The following is a 23118-nucleotide window of genomic DNA, read 5'->3' on the forward strand; positions in this document are numbered from 1 at the left end:
GGCTATGGCATAGAAGACTTTGGCATATAAGTATGGAGCTTTTACATAAGTTAACCAAAGAAATAGCTAGTAAATGGACTTTCCAAGGTGAAGTTCATCAAAGACAAGCCTTGTGAACCATGTCAAATGGGAAAACAACATATATCATCCTTTAAGTTTAAAACTATTGTAAGTACTTTTAAACCACTTCAATTATTATATATGGATTTGTTTGAATTTGCTAGAGTAGCTAGTTTGGGTGGAAAGTCATATGTATTTATGATTGTTGATTATTACTCTAGATTTACTTGGATTAATTTCCTTGCTCATAAGAATGAAGCGTTTATTATTTTCAAATCTTCTACAAAACGTGTTCAAAATGGTAGTGTAGTGCTAGAGGATGTTGACACAAATAAGCAACTAGCCAATATTTTCACTAAGCATCTAAACGAGAAAAGATTGAATTTCATAAAAAAAGAACTAAAAATGATAGATGGAAGTACCTTGGCATAAACGAAATTTTTGATATTGTGCTAAATCTATATGTCTTTTCATTGTGATATTTATACCATTGTAATACTTGCACATCTTTATTTTGAGCATAATTGAGTATTGAATCTCCTTGGCATAAGAAGATCACTTTAAATCTTTGTGCATTCCAATACTCACACACTAAATCATATGATCAAATTAAGTGTTTCATGTTCATCAAAAACTTTAATTGTTGCTCAAAAATTTGCAAAAAGCACGCTTGCGCTTTATAGGTTTATGTGAAAATTTGAAAATGACGTTAAAAGCATGCTCGTGATTCTACAGTGCCACCGCGGTTTCTTAAAAATATAGTTGTTGTGACTAATTTTTCAAAAAGCGTGATCGTTTCTTAGGTGCACTCGCGCTTCTCCTTAATATTTGTAAAAAAAATTAGCCGTTACAGTTTTATTCAAAATGTGATTTAATGCAAAACTAGTTATTTTTAGCCGTTTTTTCACTCCTCCCCCCTTTAAGGCTATAAAAGCCTCATTCCATATAAATGAATCACTTTTTACATACTTTTTTTTTGAAGCTTTAAAAATTTTCTTTTTCTCTACTTCAATTCTTCTAAAATTCTCTTCAAACTCTTCACGAATTAGTATTGGGCCAAGAAAAACTATTAGAAGAGGTCCTTCATCCTCTCAATCCATTCAAGAAAGAATGAAGGGTGTAGATGATGAAGCTAGAATCAAGTTTATAACATAGAGAGAAAAGAGACACAACCAAGTAGATTTTTCAATGAAAAGGCCCTCATCAAACTTGGTATTTCTCAAGAGATAAATACTCTTCTAGATAATGTTGGTCTTAGAGATTTCTTTCTACCCCAATTCGTAGACTTAAGATTTAAAAATCTTACTAAGGAGTTCCTTTCCACCCTAGTGATGAACAAAAAAGGAGATGGAGATAACTATGGAATAGAGTTTAAGCTCTTTAGAGAGAAAAAAAAACTTTCTAAAATCTAATTTTTATCAATCTTCAGTTTTCAAGAAAGAAGCCATATTTCCATCATTAAAAGCCTTATTGAAATGCCTCTTTCATCTTTTCGATTTTCTAGAGGCAAATCTCCATCAAAGAAATTCATTCCAAAGACTCTATCTCCAAAGACCACAAATCCCTGGTTAATTGGGTAGTGAATAGGATGATTGCAACAAATATCCATGCAAGGGATAATGAGGTGGAAAAAGTGCCTCAGAAAGATCTTCTCTTCCTCTATGCAATGATCAATGGTAAGCGTATTCTCACTTCAAAATTCTTCCTTGATCATCTTTTTCATCTTGGCAACACACAAAAAGGAGTCATTCTTGTCTCTTCCCACATCACCAAGATTGTCAAGCATCTTTAAATTCTTTCTCCTTTCAACAAGACCTTTCTTACCCTTTCTATTTCACCTATCTTGTTAGGTCTAGCTTTTCTTGAGCATGCCAAAGTCATAAGACTTGGGCCTAAATGAGAGATTAATGGAAAGTTCTTCTTTCTAATTGGAAAATATGTGAATGATAAGAAGAAGAGAAAAAATGACCATAGTTCGTCAAGTGAGCCTACTCCCTCTACTTTCTAAAGGCAACTCTCTCTCTTTTGAAGAAAAGTTCCTAAAACAAAGGGAGAGGACTTGGAATGATCTCTGTCACTTGCATGCAGATTTGGTAAAAATTTAAAGAATTTACAAGATCCTTCATTGCCATGTAGAGGATTAAAAGAAGAAGAAGAAGAAGAGACTCCTATTCCCCTTCCTCAAGCAAGCAGAAATGGCATAGGAAAAGATAAGGGGCCTATGCTTCAAGAAGAGAATGAAGAAGAAGATTAATTTTTTTACCTCTTTTTTTAAATTTCCTCATGCATGCATTCATTTTCTTTGATCCCATATGTAATGTGTTTAAATTAATGCAAGTACTCTTTTTTGTATCCCTTTGTGTTCTACTTCTTTGCCATTTATTTTTTATATTTTTTTTAATTTTGACAAAAGGGGAGAAGTATGCGTAAATTGATTAAAGTAATTGCTAAGAATAAAAGAAGAGAATATACAATTTAAGAATTAACTTAATACAGTTGCAAAAACAAAGGGGGAGAAAATACAAATATTAAGGGGAAGTAAATCTATCAAGTAAATTGTTCATTTGATACTTAAATGTTATCTATTAACTATTCAATTGCACTTATAAATTATCAATTTTGGATTTCTAATCAATTTGGTTGTCAAAATAAAAAAGGGAGAAATTATTGACCTTAGGGGCAATTGATCTCTATTTTGATCTTAACACTCAAATTAAATATTGCTAACCTTGTGTCTGAGTATCCATATATAGAGCATCAAAGAAACCTATCAAAGTAAAAGCATCCTTAAGCTTTCAAGGAATGACTATAAAAAGCCATGTAAAGTGCGAGGGCGCTCTGAAAGCACAAGGACGCTTTTCAGATTGGCAAAAGTAAAATAGCCATTGGGAATGCTTTTATGATGAAATCCCAAGTGAAGGAGAGACACTTGGCAGTCAACAGACAAACTACTCAAAAAGCGCGAGGGCGCTTCAATTGGAGACTAAAGTCTCAACAATGATGGATGATACCGTGCGGGCAATTCTGAGTGAGAACAAGGCAGCTGCAAGCACGCTATTATAGCACGGGGGCGATTTTCGCATTTAATGCAATGTCAGTGACCGTTGCAACTTTAGCCACCCAGTCAAAGCCACGTGTCTGGAGCTGTTGGAGTCCCAACGTCTCTTTTAAGAAAGCATAAAGGCGCTTGTCAAGCGTGGGGCGCTTTTCATGATTTCAGGAAATTTTTTGCTAAGTCATCAGACTTGCATTTAATAAGTTTTAGATCAATTATAACGTCTCTAAGAAATTAGTATAAGTATAAATACCCCTTATAAAGACTCAATAACTAAGTTTATGATTTATGTGTATCAAAACTCTTCCAAATTTATTTCTTAACTCCCTACATCTAATTCTTTTCTTTGTATTGTGTACTGAATTGAAACCCATTGTCACTCTAAAAGTATAAAGGGTTGTTGTGTGAGCCTAGGTATTAAAAATACAAATAATTGGTTGTTGAGTAACCATTAATACTCAAGGGTTAAGGGACTTAGTGAGAGATTGGTTCACTAAGGAGAGAAGTTTAGTGTTTGCCTTAGAAAACACCAAGTTGTTGTATGAACTTGTGAAACCCAAATGTTGTAATCTTAAAAATTGGAGTAGAAAATGTGATATTGAGGAGTCGATGTAGGAAAGATTATTCCCGAACCACTATAAATCTTTATGCCAACTTCTCTAACCCTAACTCTCTTTGAATCTTCATTAATCTTTCTTAGATCCTTGTGTTTATCTAAAACTACTTAATTTTGCAGTTTGAGATGACCAATTCAATCTCACTTCTTGATTCCAAGGGACTATAACCACCATATATTATCTTTTTTTTATTAATTGTATTAAATAAGTAAAATACCAAATTAGATAATCTTAACAACACTAATTATAAAATCCTTTCAATAATTTTGTCTATCTCCCGTTTTCACATTTTTATATATGTTATGATTATTAAAAATCAAATTTATTAACTTTAAATTATATTAGTTTATAGAAATGTAATTATAGTTGTTTTAAACTTCTCATTTGTTCTACTTAATATTAAACTCCTAATCAAGGCTAAAAATATTATTTGCCTCCTAAATTTGGAGTAAATAGACAATTAGGTTAGATTTTTTTGGCCAATTTGGCGAGTAACTTGATGAAAATAGCCAATTCAATCTAATTAAAGTATTTAATCTAAAAAAACTAAATTTGACCCTTAAACTTCATATTAAATATCAAATTGTATAAAAATAAATTTTTATTGAATTGGGTCAGAATAAAATTATTTAATTTAATGTCAGTTAATCCTAATATTTAACGAAAATAATTAAATAATATTAGCCCTCCTAATAACAATTAATGAATGTAAGTTGCTAAATCTATGAATATATAATTGCATTTGTGCATTTGATAATTTTTATTGCAATAAACTATATAACTAATTAAAGCTATTAAATATTTCAACTAATTTTTTCTTGAAAGAAAACAAAACTTCATTTACAGTGTATATGTGGAGATTTTAGGCATTGTTCTTTTAAAATTGAGCCATTAATCTAGTAATCTTTAGATTTCATTTTTCAGTATTCATATGGATTAATTAATTGATTATCATTAGTTATTATGTAATTTTTCTATTTTTCTTCAACAATAAAAAGATTATCATAATTTATTTATTTGAAAAAAGATTTGATTTCATTATTGCAATGTTCTACGTTTTTTTTTTCTTTTGTAATACTTTAATAGTTTAAAAATTTTGTATTATAATCAATTATGAAAATTTTAATAGAATTAGACTTCTAAAGTTAGAGATATATTATATTATCTAATTTTTTAATATTCTAGTTGTATACAAATTTTAATCCTATAGTACTACTATATTAGTTATCATGTAATTTTTTTCTTTTCTTTTTTCAATAATAAAAAATGGTCATAATTTATTTATTTGAAAATATTTTTTTTCTCACTCTTGCGATGCTCTACGTTGTTTTTCCTTTTTTAATACTTTAGAAGTTTAAAACTTTTATATTATAACTAATTATGAAATTTTAATAGAATTAGACCTCTAAAGTAGACATATATTGTGTTACCTAATTTTATCCTAGTTGTATACAACTTTTATCTTTTTTTTTTTTCTTTTTTCATACTTTAATAGTTTAAAAATTTTGTATTATAACCAATTATGAAAATTTGAATAAAATTAGACTTTTAAAGTTGGACATGTATTATATTGTCTAATTTTTTAATATTTTAGTTGTATATAAATTTTATTCCTATAATACTATTATATTAGTTATCATGCAATTTTTTTCTTTTTTCAATTATAAAAATTTTAATAAAATTAGAATTCTAAAGGTAGACATGTATTATGTTACCTAATTTTTTAATATCCTAGTTGTATTACTAATTTTATTCCTATATTACTACTATATTAGTTATCATGCAATTTTCTTTTTCTTTTTTCAATAATAAAAAATGGTCATAATTTATTTTTTTGAAAAGAACTTTTTTCTCTCTTGCAATGCTCTACTTTTCTTTTAATACTTTAATAGCTTAAGATTTTTGTATTATCACCAATTGTGAAAATTTTAATAGAATTAAACTTCACATATATCATATTATCTAATTTTATCCTTGTTGTATACAAGTTTTATCCCTATATACTATATTTTTCATTAATTATATTATATTAGTCAACGACTAAGTTAATCACTCTTAACAATACTAATTAACAAGACCTTTTTAGTAATTTTGTATGTTTTCCCTCTTCGCACTTATATATATATATGATATACATCATTATTATTAGCAATTAAATGCACTCTCATTTTATAAAATATTACTTAAATTTGAAATTTCAAAGTTTTGAAATTAGTTCTAGTGTTAATAAGACAAAATTCATTGGTGTCAGTCACTTCTTTTTCTTTCTTTTTTTTCTTTTTTTATGCTTTTATTCTTATTAAAATTTCAGTCTACTGTTGATCATTTTTTAAATTAACGATTTTTTTACTTGTTGCATAATTTTTGAAAAGAAATTTCTAGTTATAATAACTTTTGAAAAGCCTATTATATAACTAAGTGTGAATACAAAATTAAAAAAATTAAACCAATCGGAACTGAATATCAATGGCTCCAATCAATAAAAAGTAAAATTATAAAATTATTTAATTAATAGAATATATAAAGTTTAAATTTCAATACACGTGAAACTTAAGAAGTCAAAGTTTTATAGCATAAAAATTACTATTTATGTCCCTAATAGACATAAAGTTTTCTTTTTTTTTTAATTTGCTTTCCATTTTTTTATTAAATCTTCTTGTAACAATAGAAAAATAAAGATGTTGGATTAGTTTTTTCTTATTTATTTATTTTTTAAAATTTACCTATCATTTTCTAAATATAATTCTATTTTTAAAAAAAACACTAATTTTTTTCTCTTTCTACTTATTGCTTTAAGATAAAAGAATATATATTTTTTATTCTTTTGAAGTAAATGCAAGAAAGTAAAAGAAGAAGAAAATATCATTGAGAAATTTTTTATTATTTTTTATTTTAATTTTTTGAGAGATAAATAATTTTTTTTAAAAAAAATAGTGTCGAGTATGGATAAAAGAGTTAAAAAAAGAAAGAGAAAAAGATATGAGATTATTCGAAAAAGAATATTTAAGCTAATTTATTATTGAAAATAATTCATATAAGTATTTTAACCAATAAAAATTTTTCATCAAAATTTTTAGTCATATTAACAGAATTTTAAAATATGTATCCATTAGATAAGCTCCACTTGAGACGTTTCTGTCTTTGTATGAGTATAATTGAAGAAGATTTATCCAAATTATTCACACTAAAATTGAGAAAAATAATGAAATTCTTATGAAGAGAGACTTTGAAATTTTTATAAAGAAAGATAATAAAATTTCTATAAATTTAAAACTCTAATTTTGCTCCTATCAATCTCGAGAAGAAAAATTTTAATTTTTTTCAATATTTTTTTATTATGGGGTTTGCATGTTTTTTTTGATAAATTTAGTGCAATAACATGAAGCATTGAACTAATAACACATCCAGAAGTTACAAAAAGAACTGCACGTAGAAAATGTGATAGCAGTCAAATTACAGAGATAAGATTGAGATAAAAAAAATATATATTGATTAATTTATTTATAATAATAACTATGATGAAATTAAAATAATTTATCAAATTTGAGTATTATAACATCTAATAATAAATAATAATAAATTATGGTCTATAATAATAATAATATATTTAATTTTTATTTATTTATATATTTAATTTATGAAGAGTTCCAGCTCAAACAGACATATCACTAAAAGGAACAAAAATAAAAATAAATAAAAATTGAAATCGAAAGTGATAAAAAAAGAAAGCTCTGAGAGAAGCAAAGAAGAACATAATAGAGATAATGTTGATAACAGTGAGAGAAGCAGCAGCAGCTTCTCCTTTCTCTCCCATTTGTTTAAATCTTTCTTCTCTTTCTGCTAATCCGATTAAATATAAAATTCCTTCAAGGCCTTCTTCCTACAGACTCAAAACTTGTGCCTGCAGAGCCTCCTTTTCTCTCCAAAACAGACCCACTTCCAGCACTACCACTACCACCACCACCAAGCCATGGAACACTAACAGGTACTTATTTCACCTTGTTTACTTCATTAAATTGCCATGTTATCGCTTTCTCCAATATGGGTAATTGCTTCTTTTAGTCAAAGTTTATCTCGTGTTTTGAGTTTTTCGCCCTGTTAGTATACTGCGACATAACACTTTGCAAGTGCTTATTAAATGCAATCTTTTAGTAACCAAAATAATAATGAATATAATGAATGAAAAAAAAAATGCAATCAGAAACAAAATGTCTGTAAACTCTATAAAAAATTAGTGCTTTGCCAGAATTGTATTAAACAAGTTACGAAGTGGTCATTTTTAATTTCCTAGTTAAGATTTATGTTAAATAATGCAATCAATGTAATTGAAATATATTATGATTGAGTTGAATGAGAAAGAAAATGGAGACTTGGCCCAACACTTGGAGGAAAGTGATTGAAACTAAACAAGATTCTTTCAGCATAATCACTAAAATCAGTTTTTATCTTCTAATCATGTGACTCTACAGTAAAGAATACTGTTTGTTCTTTGTTAATTAGCAAGACTGCAACTTCAGCACAAGGCAGCTAGACATTGTTTAAAAGTGGCAGTTCAACTCAAAGTGCTATTATAAATATATAAGTGATTCATATGCCATGATTTGGTTATGAAACTCATTCAGTGATTCGTCTCTCATTTTGCTCTAGCTTCTAATAAGATAATGGTGAGGGTCGATTGGAAAGAGAATCAGGACGTTTTCCAATTTTAAACTTGAGGGGCATAAAATCTAATACAGTAGCTCCGGATGAGGTATCAGAACCTTATACATGAAATCCAAAAGAAAGAGAAGCCTGTTGCTAAAGAAGTGAATTATGTTATGACTTTAGTAACTTTAGCTGAATTTAACTATAATAATGCATTAATGTTACACAATATCTAGTGTATCTCCTGCTAGGAAAGTTCAATTGCTTGTTACACATAACTGAACTAATGGCAAAGGAGACCGGCATAAAATATGAGCCCTGATGATCTTTGTTTCTTCTTCATCACAATCATTTAGTTGTTTATAGAAACCACAATACTTCAGCATCCCGTCTTCCCATGCATTGAGTGTTCCACTATATTTGATACTTTGTTTTCTTCATCACAATCATTTAATAGTTTATAGAAACCACCATGCTTCAACCTCCTCTCTTCCCATGCAATGAGTGTTCCAATATTTTTGACGCTCCTATATATCTATTACTTTCATGAATCAGGTATTATTGAATTGTTAACCTTTGCAGTAAGTAGACTATCTAAACTTAAATTTTATTTTGAGTATCTATATATATCCTGAGCAATTTCTTTTTCTTCTTCACTCTAGGCTATTTGTTGTTTAGACTTCAAACTCCTCAAAAACTCAAAGGCATTACAATCTTCTTTTTCTTTTTTCTTTTAATATATAAATTCATGTTCATCTCATTTTTTTCCCACATGTGATTAAGCAATGCATATGTTTGGTTCATAATATTCATTCAATAATGAAATATGGATGAATTGTTCATTGCATGTCTGAGCTAAAACCTAAGGTGATGTGTCTTCTGTTTTATAGTTCTTCAAAAGTTAGTTAATTTGATTTCAAATACTATATTAGGGTATTGAATTTTTGAACTCTTCAGTATACTAAAAAGCTATTGATATTTGAATTCTTAAGTACTCTATTGATTCATATTGTAATAAACAAGACAAGTTCAATTCATCTTTTTCTCCATTATCTATTTCTGGTTAGTTTGTATTTCTTGTGATATTTCTCTCTTTTGCTGACTGGAACTTCTTTTCAGTTGTGAGGGCTCAGTTTTTGATCCCTTGGGTATTAATACAGATGAATATTCTGGTGTAAATGCTGCTTGGGAAAGTATACTAGCCTTGTTATCACCAATATTTGAGAGTGCCTCAAGCACAAAAAGAGATAAGCCTTCAGCTAGAGGAGTTGCTGGTCTGTTTTCCAGTTTGATGTTTAACCAGTATTCAAGTTATAAATTACATTATTAGCTCTTAGCATTTAAGCAGAATGCTTTTACATTTGCAGCTGCAATTGAGGATAGTTCCATTGATTTTGGGGATTTCTTTAAAGGCCCATTGCCAGGAAAGTTTCTTAAACTATTGGGATTCCTGGCTTTGTCCCGTCTTGGAATATACATACCTCTTGGTGGGGTAAATAGGGATGCTTTTGTTGGAAATTTAGACCAGAATAGCTTATTGAGCACTTTGGATTCATTTTCTGGGGGAGGCATTGGCAGACTTGGTATATGTTCCCTTGGTATTGTTCCCTTCATCAATGCACAGATTGTGTTTCAGCTTCTTGCCCAAGTTTACCCCAAGTTACAAGATCTTCAGAAAAGAGAAGGTGAAGCTGGAAGAAAGAAAATTCTCCAATATACTCGATATGCTTCAGTTGGGTTTGCTACAGTACAGGTATGCAACTCAGCAGTCAACAATAAAAGGTTATTTAACTCTAAACCAAGAGGCCTTGAACAACCTATTGAGTTCCATCAAGTTTTCCATTATTTGGTGTTAAACCTTTTATGCTAATGCTTAAGCATCCATTACTAGAAAGTTTTCCCCTAATTGCCACTGCTAGAAAGGCTTAATTATCCAAAGAAGTAAATTGTGTATCTGAAGGACAAGTTTTTACGAACTGAAATGATTTTGTTCTTAGATTTAATGGTTGTGTGGTTGGTATCACATGTAATACTCAAATGTTACATAGTCTATATCTTGTCTGGAATTTCTGATACTGAAATCCAAACAATGTTTTCCTGTAAAATACTTGATAGCCTACTTTACAAAGTGCCACCAGGCTTCCCTGTTGATATCCTCTCTGACATCTTTTTTATGACAGGCAATTGGCCAAGTTCTTTACTTACGTCCCTATGTCAATGACTTCAGCACACAGTGGGTTTTGTCGTCGGTTACTTTATTGACACTTGGGTCTGTCTTTACAACATACCTTGGGGAACGAACCTCTGATCTAAAACTTGGAAATGGCACATCTCTTTTAATCTTCACTAGTATCATTTCCTATTTGCCAGCATCTTTTGGTAGGACGGTTGCCCAAGCATTTCAAGATGGTAACTATGTTGGGCTTGCTACGATCATCATCTCGTTCTTCCTTTTAGTCCTTGGCATTGTGTATGTTCAGGTAACAGTTGATTACTTTTGTGATAAAAGTTGAGTTTCGAGAAGAAAAGAAACATTAGCAAATGTTGAGAATTTCAGGAAGCAGAGAGAAAGATTCCACTCAACTATGCCTCAAGATACACCAGCAGGACTGGAGGGCTTCAAAAATCTGCTTACCTACCTTTCAAGGTTTGCTTTCAACTCAAGAGATCATTTTTATAATTATTTGAGAAAAAATCCAGTTACTTTATTATCTAATGCAATGCTAGAAATAGAATATACACCAATAGGGGTTTCCCTACTTTGATTAGTTGTTTTTCTGTTAAGCATGTATACTACTTGGTTTCTCATGCTGTGGGCTTTTATCAGTTTTTATAATTTTTATAGAGATACATATTGCTCATGGAGACACTACCTTTGAAAGAACAGAAATAAATTGCTAGTCTTCCATGTACTACTTGTGTGCAAATGGTGTTGAGTATAGTTGATAGTTGTTCTTGAAAGCCAAAGGCACTGGAGATAGAAGGATTAATAAAGGACCACGAAGGCAACATGCATGTGACTTCTTAGGGACCCATACTGAGGGAAGCATAATGTGTCTATCAATATAACTTGGATGGTGACTTAATTTTCTTATATGCAACATGTTCGGTCACATATCTAGAAGCGGGCAGTAGGAGTCCAAGGGCACAATGAAGATGACTGTAGTGCACTGCACATAGTATTACTCATTTTATTGTATGTGCACCCACCTTCCTTTCACTTGCAGTGAGAATTTTTTTTGCTTTTGTATGCTTTGCATTGAAGTACAATGTTTGTTGTTTGTATTCTTATGATTTTCTTAAGCAGGTAAACAGTTCTGGAGTGATGCCAATCATATTTTCTACATCATCATTGGCTCTTCCTGGCACTCTAGCACGATTCACTGGAATATCTGCATTGAAGAAAGCTGCAGTGGCTTTGAACCCAGGAGGTAATATTTCCTGATGAAAGCAAGTGTATCTAGTATGAAGAAAGCTGTTGTTGTCTGTGATGGAACTGTTCGACTATGAAATATGATGAAGCTGTTTAATTGCTTTATGGAGACATTAAAAGTGCAATGACCAAGGTGTTGAAACTAAAGCTTTTTTTATGCTCATTTAGGGGCTGGTCATAACACATTAATTGATTTCAGTTTTTGCATCTACTTAGCTACAATATGGCTCACTGCTAATCTGATGTTTATGGTAGACCACTAGGCTAACCCTGTCTTAATGTTTGATCTGGTGTCCGTAACATCACTTCAGGGATGCTGTGAGGATGGTTGAATGATTGGTTGTGTATCATCCCCAACTTATATTTGTAGGAATTACAATTGCAGTTCAGAGATTCAACCAGAAAATTATTACATAATTTAGTTCAGAGATTCAATTTAGTACAATAATTGAAAGGAATGCCTATACCCGCATCATATTGCAAATTTTTTTTTTGATCGAAATTCTATTGCAAATTGATGATTCAATTTTCGGACTTCATTGCAATTGTCCTAAATTAACCAGATAAAAATATTTGTAGGTGCATTTTATCTCCCCACCAATATTCTATTAATAGCCTTCTTCAACTATTATTACACCTTCCTACAATTGGACCCTGATGATGTGAGTGAACAGTTGAAGCGCCAAGGTGCTTCAATTCCACAGGTCCGACCTGGTAAAAGTACAGCTGCATTTCTGAAAACGGTAAATTCCTTTCTTTCTGATGAAAAATGTCAATTATTGCGTCATTAGTCTTTGATGTTGAATCAGCAAGCGCATCTCCATTGTACATGTTTTTTTCTCTTAACAAGTCTAGACTATAAATGTTTCAGAGGGTTTATTGGTACATCAAATTAGTAGCATTATGATGTAGTACAGCTATGGAAGGACCTAATCTTCTGGCTTTTGTTATGGGTTAAGATGTAATAATAAGGAATATCAAGGGTTTCCAAATACATAATTGATTTGAATTGGTTATTGTAAGAAAATTAAGAAAAAGTAATTTAGCTGATGAATGATGCTAGGATCACTTTTGCAGCTGACATATTTTGGCTTCTTTATGTATGTGTCTTGCTTCTGGACCTTTCAAAGTCTTCTATTACAGATGTTTAAAGCTATTGGAAGGTTTTACTTCAGTTATATTTGTTCTATTTGTGTAGTGGATGGTATGTTACCCCTTATTGCAGTTGTCCTTCCTTTACTCCTATCACAAATGTTTCCTCTGCTTCCATATAGGGGGGATAGATTTTAAAAGATCATTGTTGTAAAAAGTGAGAGCAGATCTAAATTTATTTATTTCGTATCGAGGAATGGACATGGGGAGAAAAAAGGGATAATAAGAGGGGAGAGACTTTTACATTTCTCATGCCGCATCAGCATGATATGGATGATGATGCCAGCAACGCTGATTAATTTAGGCGACTCAGAAAAAATGGATCAATTGAATAAAAAAAAATTCATGGGAAATTAAAATGGAAAAAGATGAGGGTTCAATGGCATATTTCATGAAGTAGTAATGATCAAGAACTAAAGTATCAGTATTTCTCATTGATATTTATGTTATTAAAGGCGTCTTTGGATGTTTCTTGAGTGAGTAGGTTTAAGATTGATATCATGTTTTGATAGCAAAAGAACCTTCATCCCAGTTCCTCTGGCTGTTGAATTACTGTTTTAAAATCATATGCTCCCTTTTCCTTCAATATCTGAGCTACTCCCATTTTCTTTGTTTTGGACTAACTTACTGTTAAAGTAGCACCCTCCCCAGTTGTTTACCTCCATTGTAATTTAGCGTTTATATATTATGTGATATATTGCATCTATGCATTTTTATTTCTTTGACTGGTAGCTCACTATCATCTAATTTTTTGCAGAAGGCTACTATTGAATTTTAATTGCATTTTCAAGTTCTGGAATGTACGTCACGCCTTATTAGGCTCTGTTAAGATATTTTACTTGCTAATATACTCATGTGGTTTGTAGTACAGGTCCTGAGCAGGATATCAGTTCTGGGTTCAGGGTTTTTGGCTATACTGGCTGCTGGTCCTGCTGTTGTTGAACAAATAACACACTTGACCGCATTTCGAGGATTTGCAGGTACTTCAGTCCTCATTCTTGTTGGCTGTGCCACAGATACTGCAAGGAAAGTTCAAGCAGAAATAATTTCCCAGAAATACAAGAACATAGAGTTCTATGACATTGATAATAGATACGATTCCTAAAAGGCTCGTACTGAGTCCAGAGATAAATTCTTCAAACTGTACAGAGTGGATGCTGCACAAATGACAATTTCCTCAGATGACCTGGTGACACCTACTTTGCGCTGTTGTATTAAGATTCAGCGTATATATTATACAGCTGTGGCCTTGATTGATAACGGTGTGACTTATGGTATATACTGCTGCTGCAGTCAGTGTTATTAATCTAGTCTGTGAGTAGGTAGCTGGAAAATCCACTGTATCCTTCCCACTTTTGTTGTCAGGATTGTTTTAGATCCTCCAGCATAATGTCATTTCACTTGTTTGTTATGTCTTGTGTTCAACTCGCATACCTAAATGCTGAATCTGCACAGTTTATGCACCCAGCAAAACCATAAAATTAACAGAAGGTTTCATTTCAGGAAGAGTTGGACATACTCTGTAGCAATAGCATGATATCGGGCGATAATAGCAAATACCACTAAACCCTGCTGCACGATGTAACAATTTCCTCGTATGGCTGGCATTTTGTCACCAAGTGACATTTCTGGAATTTTGAGGAAGAACGTGAAACCCCTTCTGTTGTGTGCTATTCAACCAATGGACAGAAAGCAAAAAGGGATATCCATGGTTGACATTTGTGCTATACCACACTTTTTGTGTTAGATACTAAGAATTGGCATTAATTTTTATACTTGATTAATAATACTCGACAAAAGGCTATCAGTTTATCGAGTTGAGAGGCTCATCTAAAATCTCAAGTAAATAACAGTAAATTGAGAGCGAGTCTCTTTTGCTCGAATTCAATCAGTAGCCCTTTATGAGTGGCAAGACTAGTCTACAACAAATGTACAGGTACTACAGGTTACAACAGAACCACTCCCTCCACCCTTTTCCTCTCAAGTAAAAGAACAAAAGGATATTAAAAATTGTTAGCTAAGTGTACATGTAGGATACCTAATTTCAGGACCATCCTGACGGCTTTCTGACAAGCATCTGAAACAGTTTTTGAACTCTTAGGAGAAATAGCTGAAGATATTCCATGCCCCTCTCCTAATTTAAGCACTAGTCATCATCAGCAGAGAAGTCAGGCTCCTCAGGCTTTGGTAGCTTTGGCATCTCAACATCTTTCATCTTTTGTGCTCCTCTCCTTGTGTTTGCAGCAAATCTTGAAGCCAACAACGTAACCCCAAGGTTCATTTTTGCCTGAGAAGAAGTTAAACCACCTGTGTTATGGTCCTCTTCATCTTGCCCTATTTCATTAGCCTCTATTTCATCCACCGCAAAGGATTCCGAAACTGTGAGACTATTCTCAGTCATCCTTTTCTTGTGCCGACGCCAAGCAGCCTGAATGAAACAGGCTGCCCATGTTCTCCAATGATGGGAGTGGTACCTGAATGTGTGTTGCAGCTTTTTGCTATGGAGGCGTCTGAATTGGTTGGCAACAAACTTTAGATCTTCAGCTCTCAATGCAAAAGCTTCAACTTCATTTAAAGCTCTGACTGTTCTAGTTGAGGAAGGCAAGTTGAGAGAGGATTTTGGATGCAAAGCCCATGACAGTAGCTCCTCTCCACAAAAATCTCCAGGTTTCAATCTAATTGAGTTAAAGAAACCAGTGCGGCCTCCATTGGTAGTAGAACTCTCCAGTCTACCTCTGATAATAAAAAGCATTTCAGTCACAGGATCACCTTCACGAACAATATAAGTACCCTCAGTGCTCAGCGACGAAACCAGGCGCTCACATATTGCATCAAGCAACTGATCATCCATCTGTGAGAAGAAAGGGACCTGCAAATGAGAGAAGCAAGCAGGCTGTTAGTCTATCACCAAATGTATTAGTCAGAAATATTAACATGGACTTGTTAATCATCCTTCTGGATCCGATCGCAATGCGATTTCTCCTAAGGTGACTATTTTCACTCTTCTTCCTAACCACAGGATGGGATCTTCCTTCAATTTATGAAATCAAAATTAACTAGAAGGTCCCTCATATTTATTCAGCACAGCAGAATCACCTAGGCAATAGAATCAATTTGCTCAATAAATCCATAAAATACAGTAATATAAACAAGGCAGTACAATGGCCTTGACTCTATTCGTCAAGCTCAGAACCCGCTGATACAGAAGAAATCGAAGCTAACAAGGTATGAGCTTTAAATTGTCAAACTAGTGCCCCAAAGTAGTTCTTAAATGCTATTTAGAATATTTCTGCTGTTGAATGCCATATTTTTAGCCAAATATGACCAGAGAAATAAACAGATACTGTTTTTTTCTTCACTCATAAGAGATTAAATAAATTGGTAAAACATACACGTCGAACAAGATCCAAGCATAAGTGGCGCTGGATATCACGACGAAGATCAGTAGGCAAACCACGCAGGATAGATTCTTCATTGACCCCTCGTGTTGCAATCCACTTGTATTGAACAAAGCGCCGAACCCGTTGTCTTAGAACTTCAGGGAGTTGGCGATGTCTCATCCACTCCTCGGTATCTCTTCGCTTAAGTCTCCATTCCTCGAGTCTTACAGTGAGAGACTGAAGGTATGTCTGCCTCATAAAACAAATGTTTAACCATGTCAACAATGTATATAAAGTATCAAGCACAAAGACCATCACCCAAATATACCCCTACAAAACCTGGGAATAAAGGTCATTGGAGCAATACCCTTCAGCAATTTTACATGAAGGAATATACCTGAGTCCAAAAAATTTTAAAATCTTAATTGAAAGCTCCGGACTTTAAAGGGTAGTCTCATCATGCAAAACCCGATAATGAGCTAATTAGAGTGATAAGCATAGCATCGTCAACTTTGATGGCTCAATTCAAGTTATCAACTTCTTTCTTCCTTCAAATGTTTAGAAAAGATGCATCGTGAAACACTTGGACTTGAACTTATAAGTAAGGTGAAAAGAAATAGAAATTGGATAAACTGACATGGTTGCCACAGACAACATAATAAAATGAATTTATGATCTCTAAGCTTCTTGTTTTCCTTGTCATATGACGGATGAGAGAAAAAGGGAAAGAAACAGACATCATGATGCCAAGTGCCAAATGCCAAAAATAATATCTTCAATAGATGTTTAGCACAGTTTCTTAGCTATGAATAAAGCTCATAGGAGCAACAACTGCAATGAATCATTCTGGAGATGCCTCAGCATTTGCGACAAATATATTACTAAGGCTATCTTTTTTTAGCTTGCATTTTAAACAATACAACAGCAAAAGACAAATAAAGCAAGTTAACCAAAGAAATAATACAGAGCACATTTTCAACCTATTCAACTATGATCGAGAAAAATATGAAGTGCACTGTTCAGTGTGTGACATAGTGGCACACATTTCGGAAGCCGAATAAAGAAACTGGTTCTTAAAAATTCAGTTACTTCAGTAGAAATCTAAACTGCAAACACCATATAACAGATGACTCCAATCTAAAAGAGACAATGAAAGCAATCAAATGATGAAAGGCAAAGAGGAAGCATTTTTTAATACCTGCATATTGCCAATCAAATGAGCAAACAGAACAAGACCGACGATCGAAATGAGTATGGCAAATGACGTCTCCCCAATAAATGTGCTAGTTGACAAATTCTGCCCATATGAACTGAAAATAAGAAAGTGAAAGAAATGTAACTATTTTTCACCACAATTAGATAGATATAATTTCCTTTCTTTTCAAGCGCTTGTAAAGGTAATACAGATAGCAATCATTAGGTCACATATCATGCTCTAGGCACCTATAAAACCATCCTGGCATGTTCAATTAGTTGCATCATTGTGTCCATAGTTGTTACATAATACAAAATGGTAGAGCCATAATCATCTCTATCTGGACATATCAAATAAGTTGTTTCATTGACACATGTTAATGCAAAAAAATTTTGAAAACAAGTTTATGAAAATTCCTTAATCATACACCTAATCAAAGTCAAACCTGGCATGTTTTATTTGAACCTCAGTAGGAGTCTCACCTTTTACATGTCAACTTTGTTGTTAATTTTTTGTGACAAACTACAGAATTTTGAGTAGATAAATTCATTAAACTTCAGCAAACTCTGAGTGTTGATATTTTTTTTTTAATCCTCGAGGAACCCTGACCACCTACAGTTGAGGGCTCTAAATCCTTAGACAAGATAAAACAATCAAACATTTGTCAAGGCATAGTTTAATCCCACAAAAAATAGTAGATATGTGGTCACACAATGAGGGAATCTTGATCTTCAAAACCCAGCAGAATAAATATTCATCTAAAACATAAGCAATCCCCAAAAATAGTTTCAACTTTATTTGTGATGTTGTTCATCTCCCATCACAAGGCAAAACAATGTGGATCTTTATTATATAATTTTGTAGCTTAGGCTGCAAATGCATTGTGTTGGTCAAAATAACAGAATTTATTGTGGGGTCATTTGGATTGAGGGATTATAAATGAAGGAATTTATGGAATCCATGGATTTAACTCAAATTCATTGTTAGGCAAGCAATATAGTATAAGTCCATGGATTTTAAAAAATTCCCTCATCCTCCAAATTCCCTTCTTTTGAAAGTTTTAATTTCTCATCTAGGAGATAGGAAATTCCAAAATCCATCAATTTTAAAAGAATGATGGATTGTTATAATATATTTTTATTCAAATATTATTCCTAATAAAAACAGTAAAAATGAACTATCAATTCATTGTTTTTAAATTTAATCCAAATGATGGAATTCCTAAAATCTGTAGATTTTGAATCCATGGATTCCGGCTGAATCCCTCAACCCAAACAAGGCCTGTGTTCTTTTCTTTCATCCTTCCATTTCCTGCACAAGTTCTTGATGACATAATTTCTTTCTGAAACTACAGCAGCAGTGTTTGCCAACTTCAATCAGATGCAGTTTGGTTGAAGAAATTTTTTTTACTTTGTCATCTCTTATCCCTCAAATGTTCAGAGATACCAAAATGCCATAATTGAAGACAAAAAAGGTGAGAAAGCCTAAGCATATGCAACATTAGGGTTAGATATTTGACAGCTGGAGCCTTAACAATGCATGAGATGCTGAAAGTCTCTTCCAGTTTAAATTACTTCGGAATGATGTACTCTGTCTATTAACACATAAGTAAGTTTAAGGATCTTTCCCTTACGCCTCCCCAAAGTAATCCATATGAAACATCCTAACTGGAGAAACAGTGTTTGCCCAAATGTCATGGATCACCTCCAATTCATTTGATAAAAGAATTAAAATGAAAAAAAAAAATCATTTCTCCTCCGTGATTAATCCTAATAGTGGTGAAAGTTCTTCAACTACTGATACATATCTGAATACATCTTCAAAATAAATCAATTAATAAAAAACAACACATCTAAGACGCAGAATTGCATTTAACATTAATCTGGGCTGATGGTATGTGCATTGGACATTAATACTTGGTTCTATGTATTATTCTGATTGTGAATTATAGTAGATCAATTTTTACTTATCATCATAATTGAGCTCATATTGTAATAGCACAATCTTGCCTAATGTTTCTTATAAACATGTAGTTTAAAGGCCAAAACCATTAAAGACCCAAAACTACCTTTGTTTTGCTACTGATCCTTTGAAATGAAGTGGATTCTATTGACCTGAAGGGCTCATAGACCGTAAATTTAACTTCTATTCTTTCCAATATATATCCTTGCTAATCCAGTAATCACCATTGACCTTTCTTCTCCTAGATCCCTATCATGCAAGTAATGTCTTGGATACCAACTTGGAAGAAACGTAACTTTTGCAAGGTACTTATTCAATATTTCATTTTTCTTGGAGTCAATTTGGTACTCAGTAGGACCAAATTGAGGAACTGAGGGCTTAATAGAACACAACTTCATCAAAGAACTCAATTCAAGGGTCATCAATTTTTTGCCTAATTTACATCACAGGAAACTAATCACCAAAAATAAAAGGTAAGGTAAATGCATTGCTATGTTGATTCTGATGCATTGGATATAACGAAGATACCTTAGTTGCTGTAAGCCCCACCACAAGCAGTAGAAATACTTCTCAGCAAAGTTAGATGATACAACATTTTTCTTCACTGCATTTTCAAAGATACCATAAGTGAAATTGATATCATTGCTTGGATCACAGTTCCTGAACACAGTTGTAATATTTGCCCATGTCTCCCGATCACCATGGTTAAAAGTATCACAATCTAGATAACGGAGGACACATTTGATAGGCCCATTTTCCCTTCTACACTCTGATTTCCAGCAAGATTTATATCTGTCAACAGAGAGCAAGTACCATGCTGCTCCTAAAACCTAGAATTAAGAAAAAGAAAATTCATGGCACAAGAAAAACCAAGTAGCTGAGTAGCAGAAAAACAACTAGTTAAGACATATCAAACTCACATGGCTTGCCAGCATGTAAAGTAGCAAATTATATACAGCCCCTGCCCAAGCTGTTCTAGTGACTACTCCAGTTGCTTTGATAATTTCAGAACTCAAAGGAAAAATGAGATATAGTCTGGGAATATATTGTAGAAGAACAATTAATGCAAGGGCATTATTTTTGTGATCAGTTTGACGACCTCTTGCTGCCGGTATGATAAACCAGATGACTATCTGCCGAAAATTTCAATTAATGAAATATCATTTTCCTTGCTTCTAAAAATTATAGAACATAATTCAGGAACAACATCAATATCACCAACAAAACAGAAAGATCCAGAACATATTGGGGCTTAATGATTTGCGTTCTCGCGTTCTCAAATTAGGCTATTTATTTTCAGCCAAACAGTTTACAAGCCAAATCTCTTAGCAATGTCAGAAAAGAGAGGAAGAGAGGTGAAGTGACCCCTAGCCATTATGATTTCAAAAGAACTTCCATAGCCATGACACACCTACCAAAATTGCAGCCAAACATTTTCCAAGCCATAACTCTTAGAAATTGCAGAAAAGAAGGGAAGAGAGGTGAACTGCCCCCTAGCCACTATAATCTCCAAGGAACCTCCATAGCATGACACTCCTACCCCAATTCCCCTCTCCTTAGTTATTAGTGTACAAAAGTATAAATGAATTGAAATTAAACTAAAATTAACAGGAGCGGCATTTAACATGGAATGGAACCACTTGAGACTGGCTATCGTTTTTGGAGACAGCCTAGAGCTCCAAATTTATTACCTGTTTTACTTTCTCAACTAAGAAACTTGAATTAGTGAAATACTACAATATGATGCACGCATAAACTGTGAAACGTTAAAAATCGAAAATAACAGGCGTAATACCTGAGGAAGAGGCAAAGTCGCAATAAGATCAATGCAGAAATCAGATTTCATATATCTCCGTGCAATCTTCTTTGGATCCATAACGAGTTCACCCCTTCCAAAGACACGAGTATTTGGAGCAACATAAGCAGTTCTAAATTTTATAACCATGTGCAACAAATAGAAAAGATCTGCAATTGTCCGAAAAAATGTTGCAACTATCCGCAATTTAAAGTCAGTATTCACACATGAAGATGCTGCATTCCCTCCAACAGTTGGCAAGTAAAAGTAAAGTGGATCAACAAAAAGTGCCAGCAAGCATGAGACAAGGAAAATCCTGTTCCATCGCAGCACAATATCGCTTCCTGGATCAAGGATCTTATGATGCCATGGCGGATTGTCTGTTGGAATAACCTTAGACCTCCCAACTTTACAAGCTTCTACTTTTCTACTACCCATCATCCCATTGTCAGCTTTGAGCAAAGCAGATGAAAACTTGTCCATAGAAGAAGACTTCTCTGGGTGAACTGCATCATTTTTGCGCCATGATGTCTCTCTAAGTTTTTTCCCAGCAGAGTAAAATCTACAAATATTAATATTCCAGCCAGCTAGTTAGTAACTGGATACACTACCCTGTTTCACTAAAAACAAACATAAACTTCGTACAAGGGCATAAATTGTTTAATTTGCATGATTAATCTAGCATTTAACATACAAAATAAACCTCATCTTTCTGCATAAAATCCAAAAAATTCCTCAAATTTTTCAGCATATTAAGGATTGAACAGAGCATCAAAAGTACCCAATAGACATGTGCTTCAAAGAAACATCTAATTTACATTGTTTCTCTCTCCAAATAACAAACTAAATTCGTACTGACATAATCTCAGCAGAAAATTATTAATTTCACCAAATTGAAACTGACATTCACATATGAAACACAAACAAAGACCTAGTAACCCAGTAATCAAAAAGATAATCAAAAGCTAAAACAAGATTAGGGAAATAGAAATAGCGATAAGTAATAAGAAAACAAGACAAGAAAAAAGAAACTTACCTGACAAGCTTCTCCTTCTTCACCTCCATCTACCTATAACAAGAACGACAACAACAATAACAAGAAGAAGAAGAAGAAGAAGAAAGTTCAAAGCTATAAATCTGATATTTCTAGAACCATAATATTAAGCTAATTAGCTTTTTCACTTTTTCAATTTTTCTCCTGAAATCTGAGGTGAGTAAGTAGTCGATTTGGAATTGTGAGTTTGGGAGTGATAAAGAAAGAAAGAAAGCAAGCAGCTTCTTTCCTGCAAGGAACAATGTGTGTTCAAATGGAACCAGACAAGCCATCATTAGTCAAACATTTCTTTGACTATTTGACCTCTATTATCACTGTTACTAATCTTGTTTCTTTCCTGGAGAAATCGAACTGTGAGAGAAATCAATTTGCTAAAAAACAGAAAGAAAAGAAAAAAAAAAAAAAAAAAAAGGGAATTCAAACATTTGGTAGTGGGTGTGTCAGTATAAATTAAGGAAGAAGAAAAAGGGAATATGAAGAGGGAAATTACTTTCCCTTTTATTTTATTTTATATTATTTTAATAAGAAAGTTGGATTCAGGAAGATGTGTTTGTTCACATTCCACAGTTGGAGCTTGGGAATAAACAAACAAATATACCATAAGGATACAAACCCTACTCACCAGTCACCAATGGCATTTTTCATTGGTGTATTGATTAGTATTAATTAATATTTTTTTCAACTGTTAAGCTGTTTCCGAAAAAAAATAAAATTGTCCCGCCATTTACTCCTAGAATTTATAATATACTTCTGTTTTTCAGGACAAGAAAA

At 32.7% G+C, this 23118-nt stretch overlaps 2 protein-coding genes across 2 annotated transcripts; one reads left to right on the forward strand and one right to left on the reverse strand.

Annotated features, from left to right (window-relative positions):
* The first annotated feature begins 7411 nt into the window (after positions 1 to 7411).
* On the forward strand, positions 7412 to 14372 carry LOC8266555 (preprotein translocase subunit SCY1, chloroplastic). Its single transcript, XM_002533135.4, has 8 exons — positions 7412 to 7717; positions 9496 to 9650; positions 9744 to 10129; positions 10557 to 10856; positions 10934 to 11023; positions 11684 to 11807; positions 12389 to 12552; positions 13833 to 14372. Exons 1-8 carry the CDS (start codon positions 7497 to 7499, stop codon positions 14064 to 14066), a joined length of 1674 nt encoding a protein of 557 aa, XP_002533181.2. The 5' UTR covers positions 7412 to 7496; the 3' UTR covers positions 14067 to 14372.
* Positions 14373 to 14792: 420 nt separating this feature from the next.
* On the reverse strand, positions 14793 to 22966 carry LOC8270663 (cyclic nucleotide-gated ion channel 17). Its single transcript, XM_015727796.3, has 7 exons — positions 22330 to 22966; positions 21294 to 21855; positions 20419 to 20631; positions 20027 to 20328; positions 17540 to 17651; positions 16354 to 16590; positions 14793 to 15830 (listed from the first exon to the last, which is right to left on the reverse strand). The coding sequence occupies exons 1-7, from the start codon at positions 22356 to 22358 to the stop codon at positions 15108 to 15110; spliced, it is 2178 nt and encodes a 725-aa protein (XP_015583282.2). The 5' UTR covers positions 22359 to 22966; the 3' UTR covers positions 14793 to 15107.
* Positions 22967 to 23118: the final 152 nt, after the last annotated feature.

This window comes from Ricinus communis, chromosome 3, assembly GCF_019578655.1.
Source record: "Ricinus communis isolate WT05 ecotype wild-type chromosome 3, ASM1957865v1, whole genome shotgun sequence".
NCBI lineage: Eukaryota > Viridiplantae > Streptophyta > Magnoliopsida > Malpighiales > Euphorbiaceae > Ricinus > Ricinus communis.